Genomic DNA, 12817 nt, shown 5'->3' on the forward strand with positions numbered 1-12817 from the left:
ACTGCTCAAGCCAAAACTCTTGGTGTCATCCTTGACGCCTCCAAACACACTCCACATTCAATCCTGTGTGGCTGCGACTTCCAATGCTATCCCCTTGGTCCCTGTCACCATTACTGCTAGCCTGTATCTCATTGCAATGGCCTCCTAAGAGATTTCCCTGCTTGGGCCTTGTCCCTACCATCAATTCTCAACACATTAGCTGTTAAAGTGCATATCAGATACCGTCACTCTTCTACTCAAAATAGCTCCCATTTCAAAGTAAAAGCCAAAGTCGTCATTGTGGTTTTATAAAAAGTCCTTTCTACTTACGAGTATATGGTCAGCTCTCATTCATTCTCTGCAGTCATCTCCTACTGCTTTCCACTTGTTCCCTCCTCTCCCCCCCCCCCGCCCCCACAGTCACACCTGTGCTGTGGCCCTTAGCAATTTCCATTTCCTCTGCCTAGAATGCACTTCCCCACCATCTGCCTAGCCAGCTCCCTCATCTGCATTTCCTTCAGGTCTTCATTCAAATGTCACCTACTCAGCAAACCCTTCTTTGGTGACTCTGTCTAAAGTCTCAAACCCTCCCAACATTTTATACTCCCTTTCCCTGCTCCTTTTCTTTTCCTCCACACTTATCACTATCTAACATGATTATCTGTCATGGGTATTGTTCCTCTGCCCCCTCTCCCACTAGAAAGTAAGCGACGTCGTGAGGTCAGGAACAATTTTTTGCCTCTTGTTCACTACTAAATATTGACTAACACATACATAGCAAGTACTCCATAAGTATTTGTGGAATGAATGAAAATAGGTGGAAAAGGGGAAAATCAATTTATTAACCATTTCTGCGTCCTTTATGGGTATAAACTCATAATTCTCAGGAAGGAAAAAAAAACCAATGAAAGAAGTACCATTCCCATTCCCACTTTATAGCTGAGGAAATTGAAGTACAAAGAGGTCAAATCACTTGCCGAAGGTCACATAACTTGTAAGTGAAGGAGCAGATTTAAGCACACCACACACAGCCCGCATTCTTGTCCCCTATACTCTACAATCTCTTCTAGAACAATAATTCTTCTATCACAGGGTTATGTAGGGATTAAATTAGACAATGGAGGGAAGGTTTTGAGACTAGGCAGGGATAAGCACTCCACAAGTATTAGTTGTACTGGCTGTTCACTGCAGTGCACCCTAGGAGACACACACCTCTCAGTTTGAGAAGTATGAGCTTAGGAAGTGGGGAGAAACTCGTGCAGAAATTTGAATAGCAGTGTCTGAGGTCAATATGTTATCCAGAAAACAAAACGAAATTTCATTAAATAAAAATGTTGCAGAGTAAAGAAAGGTTAAAAAAACAACAACAACTTTCAGATCACAATTTAACTAGAATTGGAAAGTTTTAACAATTACCTTGCTATGTTTAGATTCATTTTCTTCAAGGATATTGGGGGTTGGGAAGAGGACTATACCTTACACACACACACACACACACACACACACACACACACACACACACACACCAAAAAAGCAAAATCACAAAACACACTAACCCATAACCTGTGTTTTATCTTAGGTATGCATGTCAGAGGTTATTAAATATAATGAGACAACAAGAAATGTCATATTGTACTATGTCTCACTCTAAAATGGGACAGACTCTTAAATGAAAACTGAAATTTAGAATTCAGTATCCAGATCAATGATAATTTTTTCATTTAATCAAACTATGAATTTATACACATCTAAGTAAGTGTCATTACAGAGATATAAGTAAGAGATACAGGACCAAATGAACAAAGAAAAAGATCTGGGAATCACTTTTATAAAAATATTTTAAAGTAAGGGTGGACCATTTCTTGAGGATGATAAAACATTTGTAAAGGGAGAGTAATATAATTAAGCACATGTTAAATAATTCCCTTTTCACACTGCAGGGTATAAACATGGGCCTTCCAGAGCCCTTGGAGAAAGAGAGAGAGATGAGAGTCAGAATCAGTTCTCCAGGACTATCTTAATGGATTTAATTGCCCACCACTATAAGAGTATAGGGAGGTGTGCACAACTCAGTTTCCAACCCATGGTCGGGTAACAAACTGAACAAGTATTACTTTCCTCCTTAAGTAGAATAGGCATGTTGTATCTAAAAATAAACTAACTGCTATCTGATTTTATAAGAATTTTTTTAAATGACAGGTACTAAACTTCATAAACTCTCAGTTTCAGAAGTCTCATACCTCTGATCTCCATTCATTATATATATTCGATGTGTAACTGTCAGTGTATTTATTCACGCATAGAGAACCTACTCGGTAACAACAACAAAAAACATAAAAACTGAATGTATTTACAATTTAAACTAAGACCCTTGAAGAAATACAATGACAATATAAGAATTTTATTAAAATTTATATTATGAATTATAAATAAAAGTTATCTTTATCGTTATGTTACTGTCAAAAAGCAAGAGTCAGATTTGAAAAGCAAACTAGCCTGCTGGTTATTACCACAACACATTTACTAATGGAAATGGATTAAGCATACTAATGTTCATACTTAAAGGAACTAGAATCATGTCTTCTTACCATCCTCTAAAGTATTCTGTGTCACGTGGTCAGACATTTGGCTGGCTCCCATTGGCATATATGCCACAATGTAAAAAGTATAATTGCTGGCAGGTTCTAAGTCATCAATAATATAGTGAGTTGTGTCATTTCCGATGACTACTTGATACTCTTCATTATTTAAACCTACAGTAAAGAGTCAGTGTTTAAAAATATGAATAGTCAAAATAAAATTCACAAGACCATTTTCTCTCACTGTAAAACATTGGTCCTTGAGTCTACTTTCTATCAGTTACTTTTTGTGATCCTCTAAAAAATGTGAAGAGGAAGGTCTTTATTTTCTAAAAGTAACCATGTCTTGCTACAAATGGCTAGTTTGCGTTTTTCCAGAATAAGTCAAGCTGAAAATAATTAATCTCTAAACTTCATTTAACATCTAGTCAAAACCCACAGCAGAGACAATATACAGCAGTAACACAACAGAGCTTAACACTGCAGAATACTATAATTCAGAACTGTAAATTTTACTTGCTTAAACTCATGGTTTCTTTTTTCTTTTAAACATAAATGGAGAAACAGTAGGGAATGTAATGGCTCTACTCTTTATAAAAACAAACCAAACCAAAAGTTGTCCTGCAAAAGATCTCATTTTGCCCCTAGAGATTCTATTAAATTTGACTGACACAAGTTGTTCTTTTATTTGTGTTGAAAGCAAAAGAACTAGGAGGCACAGAATGTGCTTCAAAACACTTCGTCTCACAATGAGGTTTTTTTTCAAAGAGGAAAAAAATTCTCAGCAATTGTTAATTAAAATATGCATGGCAAGGTACAGAAGAGGATTTGTCTTTGTGGAATTTAATTCCTACAGAGCAGACCTGTAAAGTGGAAAAAGAGCACTGGTGGCTGCTGTGCTTTGTGAACAATTCACAGTAAATGCACGTCAACTTAATCAAAACTCTCTAAGGACAGAGCCCCTTCTCCCCACGCTGGATTTATAAACAAAACAGAAGGCAAATTCCACCATTAAGTTTTCCCACATTTCTGAATTAACTTGATAGCATTTTAATTAGACAAGATTACAGGCATTTCACAACAGACTGGCTAATGGCCCGTTAATTAGGAATTGCATAGTACGATTTCTGACCTACCAAACAAGGTCCTTAAGTTCGAATTAAAAAGCCTTGTTCCATCCCTGAATAGACCACTGAGCCACATGTGGAGGCTCTAATGAAACAACCATAATAGCGAACAAGAGTGGTCTCCACCAAAACCAGCATTCCTTTTACCTTCCTAAATCACTAAAAAGGGAATTAACATACTCCAACATGCTCAGTTATCAGACTTTCATTCTTCTTGCTACCATGACCCCTGATTTAAATTCAAAATATTCCTTTTCAGTATACAACTTCAAAGTACAAAAAACAACAACAAACCACCTGTTTCTACATTTTATTACGTCATCATTCTTTGGGTGTTTGAATTTGTTTTTAATGTCTACTGCAAAAAAGTTAGGTTATTTATGTATAGAACTGTAATCTATAAACCTCTAATATGGTTTCTATGAAAATATCAACAGAGAACGCTCTAGGATTTATAAGGAGTTTTTCCTTTTCCTCTAAAATTTTTGCCAAAAGGAAATACAAGGATAAAAAAGATTCCAGAAATGGAACTAATAGTTCTGAATAAAAACCTGAAGACAGATCTGATTTCTACTTTTATGTAATAAATGAGATATCAATAATGTCTTGTTTAATTTTCAGAGAGTTCTATATGATTTCAGTAAACATTCAAAATATACAAAATCAAATATATGGGGAATTTGCAAATGTTTACTTTCCCCCTTAAAAATAACATGCTACAGTGACTATAGTTCACTACATTATTTTATTAAGCAGTTACACCAGTGGTCCTATAACTGCATACTTAAATTGGCATATTAAGTCTTAGTTAAGGAATTTATATCTTTGCTGGAATGAAATTCATAAGTACACCACTCTATACTTGACGTGGCAGAGACAGTATTTATTTCTAAATAGAAAAATCTTAAACTATACTCATATACACAAAGTATACAACAATACAAAATTCAGAAAAAATAGATACACAGGTGATAGATTACTTTATTAAAAGAGATAAATACCACAGAACTTCAAAAACATTTTGTAGATTATGTAAGACATCATTCGTACTGAAAACAAATCCTTGATACTAGCCAGTGGCACTTAAAAATAAACACTCCTCGAATTGCTTACCTTCTGCTTTCATGTAATGTACGGAATAAGCGATGACTTTGTCCGAATTATAAAGCGGCCTGTCCCAAGCTAAAAGGATAGCTGAACTTGACATGGTTTCAGCATGCACATTATAGGGAGCGCTGGGTCTGTCCTCTGACATCACTACGGTCAGTCTGGCTCTAGATAAAATAGATCCTTGGCTGTTCTCAGCCATGCACTGATAAATAGCATCATCTTCAGGAATAATCTGGTTAATTACCAATTTACTAAGGAAAGGAAAAAAAAATTATTTATTTCTATGAAAAGGTCTAAGAATGGTATTAAAATAAGAAATTATTGCTAAGCGTACTTTCATTTTAAATGACGAAAATTATTATAAGCAAAAAATAAAAATGTATAACTGCCCTACTGAAAAAGCTATATGAATTACTTAAAATTACTCTTATTTTCTGAGTCTACCTAAGTAAGTGCTTGTGATACACAAATCCTGTTTGCTTCATATGACAGCTACATCTCTTTTTAAAAAGCTGGCTTTTATTAAGAAATGATATTACTTCACAGTAGCATCTAATTTACATAATATTACACTGTTACACAAAACTCAGGTCCAACAACAATTTTTAAAGTTTTGTGCAACATAAATAAGAATGCTACAAGAAGATTCATATTCATACTAATAAAAGTAAGTTCTTCAAATCATTAAGTTTGTACTGTAGAGGAATTCTTAGAAAATCAATTATTTCCTCCTGATTTCCTCATTTATGGTAGAAGGAACTGAGATCCCTAAAGATGAATATGCTTGCTAATAACTTAGCTAGCGGTTTACCAGGACTATGTAGAACCCAGATCTGGGGAACTGTCCAACATTCACTTTACTATAACTAACCATTTCCATGATCCACATATAAAAGGATCTGTGGCATGCTGATGTTACAATTTTAGGTTAATTTCTTATTTATTTTAGTTTAGTTTAAAATACCAAGATAACTAAAGTACTTGATATAACCATTTCACATAAAAATTACTAAAGCCATTATTATATCGTCTGAAAACCATAGCAAAATGGCATAGCTTACCTGTTGTACATTTTAATTCTACCATTTGAATGTATCTTTCTTCCGTTTTTCAACCATGACATTTTGGGTGAGGGGATTCCTTCTGCCTGACATACAAATCGAGCAGTGCCAGCTCGAGGTCTCGTTAAACTTTCTGGCCATTCGATAAATAAAGGAGGAGCTATTTTTAAAGAGACAAGGAAAAAAAATATTTCTGTGGTCCCAACAAGAATGATACAAGGAGTCAAGGAAGAGCACAGCCACTGACCAAGTCCCATTCTGAGCCTCCTGTCTGCACATTCTACATATATCAATCCACATGCCTTTTCCCTGCATTGCTCAGTTAGATGTCCATTCCCCACTCCCAGGCTTTCCCTCTTGGGACCATCTATATAAACACTCTAAAAATGTGTGTACCATAAAGCTACTAAACTAAGCACAATACACAGCATGTAGACAATTAACAAAATAAAATTTTAGATTAGCGAATGGGTATACGGATTTGTGGCTAGGTGAGAAGGAGACAAGAGGGAAGCTTAAATAAGAAGGAATATGCAGGCAAACAGGCGGGTGACTTCAGAATAATAGTTATATTTTAACACAAAATTTTTTTCTCCTATAATTCATTAGATTACGACACTTCATATCAACCTTCATATTAATGCTACAAAATTCAAGATAGGTAGAAATAAGCTATGAACGAGATAAAACAGTAAATGTTAACAAGGAAGATTCTCCTGATTGCAGAATGAAAGAAAACATACCTAATACAGTTAAAGTTGCCATGGCAACTGTAAAGTTGCGTGTGCCCGGGGTAGTGGCCCGACAAACATATACTCCAGCATGTTGCAGCTTGACATCAGATATCATGAGATTACCATTTCCAAGGACCCGAGTATTAAAGACATCAATGGACTTGTGATCTATTTCAAATAGAACACTTCAGTTAAAACAATGTAACATTATAATCTAAAATTAGGTTTAAAAAAAATTACTCCCCAAACAATCCTATTATAAAAGTATAAAATTCTCTATGCTAAAACCTTTTCTCTACACACTGAAATGGCAAAAAGTAAAAGCCACTTAATTGCCAAACATGTGTTCTGCATATAAAATAAACATTTTATGAGTTTCACTAGAATGAACAAAGTTAAAGGAAAAGACTTTTTTTTCCCCGGAGAAGACTTACCAAGACGGCTCCAAGAAATGATTGGTTTGGGATTTCCTGTGGCCATGCATTCTAAAACAACAGTCTGATGAAGAGATGTTGTGATGTTCTGTGGACCTGCTATAATGGTTGGTGTGTAGAAGGATTTAGATTCCTTAGCTTTGGGGAGGAAAAGGCAGAATATAAAAATAAATCATAAATAAAATATAATTAGTGAAATGAGAGAAATTATCTATTAAGTTATTCACTTTTTTCTTTTTTAAAACAACTTAATTGAGCTATAACTCACATAACACATAGTTCACTCATTTGAAGAGTGTAATTCAATAGTTCTTAGTGTTTTCAGAGCTGTGCAACTATTGCTACAACCAATTTTAGAACATTTTCATTACCCTAAAGAGAAACCCCATATCCATTAGCAGTCACTCCTCAATCTCCTCTCTCCATAGCCTGGCAACCTCTAATCTACTTTCTTCAGTCTCTCTGGATTTACCAACTTAGATATTTCATTAAAAAGGAACCATACATTATATGGTCTTTTGTGATGGGCTTCTTTTAATTTGGCATAATGTTTTCAAGATTCATCCATATTGTAGCATGTATCAATACTTCATTTCTTTTTACTGAATAATAGAATAATATTTAATTATATAAATAGAACATTTTATTTACCCATTTATCAGGTGATAGACATTTAGGTTGTTTCATTTTTAATTGAAGTTCAAACATTCATTTAATACTTTCACTAGTCTTATCAAGAATTCATGGGTCAGTGGGAAGAAGTATGAGAGTGCTTTTGTTTTTATCTTTCATATCAGAAAGCTAGTCAATACCACTTAAAATTAAAACACAGCATTACAAATATTTATAATTTCAGTCTCTTAGTTTTTTTCAAAAAACTTGTTAACCTTAAAGGGTCTTTTGGGAAATAATTTCTCTTGTGAAGTGTAAACATTCATGTGAAGTTTAACATGTCTTTAGTACAAGTTTTCTTCCACTATATTCAGGTAAATTTAATTACTGCAAAATAAAAACCAGCATCTATGTATAATTACATCTTAATAAAACATGCATTTCTTTCTCATATTCATTTCTCTATCTAGTTTCCCTTCCAACTATATTCCTGTATGACAAAATACATAACATTATGTTCACTTAATGTTAACAATGATAATTTCTAGGTATTGGAATTGGGGATATGTTATAATTTATATTTGTACTCTTTTACATTGTTTAATGCAAAACATTTTATATATGCTTTTTTACTTTTGTAGACATTACTCTTTATAATAAGCATGCATTATTTTTACAAATGCAATTATGATTTTTCTTAAAACAACAAACAAAAAAATACCAAACTGGAAACACGTATCTCTTTATTGACAATGAACAATTCTGGTGGAAATAGATGATTGTTGTTGTTTTTTTTTTGTACTTTTTATGTATTTTATACTTTAAAAACAATAATGAAATATTTTCCAGCAAATTCAATCTTTCTTAAAGATGTTGACACTAACATAACCTAAATCAAGTTATCCTGTGAAAGAAGAGTTGCTTAACACATAAAAAGGACCACTTTCCAAGTAGATTACAATAATTTAAATGAAACTAAAGTACTACTTTTATGGCATACTATGATAGCCAAAGAAGAAAAATTAATAGCTTGCCCAATAGAAACTGAAAAAACAACTTCTGTGGGTACCTGACATCACTGTTAGAGAGGCCTCCATACTTTTACGTCTGTGGGCTACAGTAGCAGCAACACAACGATAATTTCCAGCATCCCTTTGGCCAACATCATAGATCTGCAATACTCCTGTTGGTAGGGCAGTTATCCTGTTATGAGAAGAAAGATGATTAAACTCTCTGTAGATCTAATATTTTATTTTAACATACAATACATGATAAGATTTCATATACTCAACCTTTTAAAAGTACCAAATGCATTCCTTTTGAAGTATTAGTTTGATTCAGTTATTTCCATTTGGGTTACTACAGCTCTCTAACATAATTATGTAGTGTGTGGTTTCTGAAATTTATCAGTGTAATTTTACACAGTCTCATTTAACACTATAGCTTAGATATCTATCTAACTGGTGGCCAAGAGCTTAGCATGATTTTCTTCAAACTCCTAACTTTTTGCCTATTAATATCAATGTATTTTCCAAGATACACCAGAATGCTACTTTTTTTTGTTGTTGTTTTTAAATCACTTTCTTGAATAAATTCTTCCATCTCAATATCTTACCCCTTTAGCAAATAATTTTTGCCTTCTTATGAATTCTGCTACTCATTAGGACAGAAATCAAATCTTTTGAAGTTACTGCTACCAGTTCTTGATCCTTACGTGTCTTAGGTGTGTGTGCATGTGTGCATGCATAGTAAAGAGGAGATAGAGACGTGGAAGGTACAGATAGAAATGGGCAGCTAACAGGGCATACAAGGGAGACTCTTACACCAGCACTGCTATTGCCAGCAGTGAAGGCGTAATTTGGTTTCCCAAATCCTTGGGCTGCAATCCACATACTCAGGTGCTCCCATGGTTGGAAAAGATACCTGAGAAAAGGAACAAAGCAGTAAGATAGGATGTTTGAATTCTGATCTGAAACAAAAAACAGGAATTATGTCCCAAGTGCCAGAAACTGATGATCTAATTCTTTGCCTGAATTTGAAACATCTTTAAGAAATTGATTATTGCCAGTGTAAATGAAAAGGAGCTGCATAATGGTCACTCCCCTATGTGGCCTCATGATGACGTCTTCATTACTCCTGTATCATCTGCAAAGACAACACCTGCATTTACCTGTCCATAGTTACAGGTAGAGTTGTACGATTTAATTCCCACGTTATGACTGCAGGAGGGTTTGATGAAATCTTGCACGCAAATCTAGCAATTCCACCTTCTTGGACTTCAGTAGAAATTGGCTGAACTTCAAATGCAGAAATAGCTATAAGATAAAGTTTGACAAATTCAGAATAAGTATATGTACTATTATGCTATACTTGGAAATAACATTATGCTACGTATTATTTATCAGACTTGAACTCCTGCCCAGATGTTAAGACCAACCCAACTTAACTAGCACAAGGATAATTTAGAGAATAATTTTGAAAAAAAACCATTGGGCAGTGAGTCGCCCAGCTCAAGAAATCTGGTCTTTCTCAGAATGAAATTCTAAGTTCTCAAGAAACTTAAAAACTATTTGGAGAAAAAAAATTAACATAACTGAAACAAAACAAACAATTAGTAATGGTACGTAATTACATACCAAATTATGTGGTACAAACTTTAGATACTACTCTGTTTCAAATGAGAAGGAAATCAATGCAGACAGATTAGACGTAAATGGTAAAAACCATTTATAGGGATTGGTTTTGAATTGAGTTTTGAAGAATTCATTGGGTTTAGTTAAATGAAAGAGGGGGAAACAGGAATGATATGAAGGCATGAAGGCAGTAACATGAAAGCAAACACAGGAGTAAGAAATGTATAGCCTGTGTTTACAGGATTGTAACAAAACAGCCTGGACTAACTATTGGAGAATATTTTAGATTAAGGGTGCATGGAAATGTGGAAGGAGAGTAGAGATAAAGCAGATTTGTACCATGGTACAAATTAAGATATCACTGAAATTTTTTGAGCAAAGAAGTGTCATGACCACTTTCAGTTTTCAGCTCTACCCATCTGTTGCTGCTGATTCCCCCCGTATCTCCAGCTTAGACCCCCATTCCCAGAGCTTCATACTCATGGTTCCAACTGCCTACTGGGCATCTTCACCTGGAATTTATAAAATGCACTTATAACCCATCATGTCCAAATTGAAATCATCTTCTTTCCTCTAAGCCTATATCTCTGCTTCAGTTTGTCACACACCATTATGCAACTCAACTACTCCTCCCCTGAGCGAGACACTTACCGACTCCTTCTGCACTCTCTTCATTCAATCACCTGTTTCCACTGATTTTAACTCCTAAACATATGTCAATTCACTCCTGTGCCCCTGTCCCAACATTTCTCACTGGAGCCACTATAAAAGTCTCTTATCTGTTCTCCCTGCTCTCATTTTCTCTTCACGACTTCAAAAACACCTTCAGATATCACCAGTGTTTGATATAGCTGCATTTGACTCACAAGCGGCTTCCATCTATTAATTCAAAGGCTCTGTAAGTCAATCCATTACTGCTAAAACCAACAAAGGAATAATCTCACAAAAAATGTGGTTCCAATTTCAAATGCTGTCAAAAAGCATTATGCCTTAGCAACACTCCTCCTAAATCTTTAAACTGCTTAGCCTAATTATTAGAAAAATTAAATGTATATATCCTTGCTACATCAAAAGCAACAAATATCTTTCTTTATGCCAACTCTATATTTTTAACTCTTTTTGGCTGGATACATTCCCAATAAATAGATTTGTTGGCTAGTTTTGGAAAAAAAAGAAAGTAGTTTGGCATCAATTACTCCAAACCAAACTGTTTATATGGTAAGCATGCAACAGTATTTAAATATTCAATATTAAGTAGCTATATTAAAAAGAACAGTGAGTATCTCTGCTGTTTAAAGATAAATATTATAACTATGACACAAAGGAGTTATCAAGCCCATTATCTGTATAATCACACCATTCATTTAGTCTGTAGTTAACCTACACTTCAGCTTTGAATCATGCAATTACTCATAAAATAATGTGCCAGATTAACTATATCCTCAATCCAGAAAAGGACTTTAATCACACTTATTTGAGAAAAATTTTAGACTAAAGTAATCTCTTCGAAGTTCATTTAACAAATACTTATTTAGTACCTAGCGCATTCTAGGCGCCAAGGATCAAATGATGACCAAAACAAAGAGAGGCTCTACCCTCAGGAGTCTGCTTAGGATGGAGAAAAGGATTGAACTAAATTACTAGACAAGTCTATAACTTCAATCTGTAATAAATGCTCTGAAGGAAAAATACTGAGCATTATGAAAGCATGTAACAGAGGTTATAATGACAGAAATAACAATAGCTTAACATATTTTCTTGCCAGGCAGCGCTTTACGTGCATTACATCTTCTAAATTATTTAACCCTCACAACTATTATCACCCCAATTTTCAGTTCAGGAAACTGAGGCGCGCGGAGATGAAGCAACCTGCTCAAGGTTCTGCAGCTAGTAAGTGGTGAGCCTGGGATCTGAATTCAGGCAATCTCCAGAGACCCTGGGTGAATTCTCTCACGAGTAAAAGTTTGAGATCCCCAAACTTTTTGTGGAACATAAAAATTACTGGTTCTACTTCCAAGCAATTCTACTGCTCAGGGATAAGTTTTGGCTTTCTAGCTGGGTAAGAATATGTGTTAAATTCTTGAATTTCCAAAAGAGAGTAACACCTTTAAACTCCTGCATACTAGGATTTTGAAGTTATGGCTCTCAAGCAAGAGTATCTCAATTTCTAGGGACACAGTAGACAAATGCATGACTTGAAAGACCAGCGTTACAGAAATAAACTTTAAGCTAATATACACACATATGCTGTTAAAGATAGAGATGCATATAAATTGAATTATACTACTTCAATCTAAAATTTATTGAGGAATCAAATATTTTTTTAAGAAAAAAATCTATTTAAAAAATGGTTTACCTAATGAGAACATGAGCTATTCCTTTATTATTATTATCCTAGTTCTAAGCCCACATACATTTGATCATCAGAAAGCCAAGTACCTAGAAAGAAAGTGCTTAGAGACAGGAAGCCATTTAAGAGGCTACCAGAACAGTGAATAGAGACCAGCTGTGGGTTTGAGTGACAGAAAAGACTGAGTGGAAGGGAGAG

At 34.6% G+C, this 12817-nt stretch overlaps 1 protein-coding gene across 1 annotated transcript in view; it reads right to left on the bottom strand.

Moving 5' to 3' along the window:
* The window catches only part of PRTG (protogenin), a 114691-nt gene that overhangs the window by 58022 nt on the left and 43852 nt on the right, over nucleotides 1-12817 (bottom strand). Inside the window, exons 3-9 of the mRNA XM_019732216.3 lie at nucleotides 9807-9951; nucleotides 8706-8839; nucleotides 7025-7162; nucleotides 6600-6758; nucleotides 5857-6016; nucleotides 4799-5046; nucleotides 2568-2732 (exon numbers count right to left, since the gene is read on the bottom strand). Coding sequence (XP_019587775.2) covers nucleotides 2568-2732; nucleotides 4799-5046; nucleotides 5857-6016; nucleotides 6600-6758; nucleotides 7025-7162; nucleotides 8706-8839; nucleotides 9807-9951 — 1149 coding nt within the window. The remainder of the gene's footprint in view (nucleotides 1-2567; nucleotides 2733-4798; nucleotides 5047-5856; nucleotides 6017-6599; nucleotides 6759-7024; nucleotides 7163-8705; nucleotides 8840-9806; nucleotides 9952-12817) is intronic.

Source organism: Rhinolophus sinicus, chromosome 3 (assembly GCF_057876585.1).
Source record: "Rhinolophus sinicus isolate RSI-liver-muscle chromosome 3, RSI-T2T, whole genome shotgun sequence".
NCBI lineage: Eukaryota > Metazoa > Chordata > Mammalia > Chiroptera > Rhinolophidae > Rhinolophus > Rhinolophus sinicus.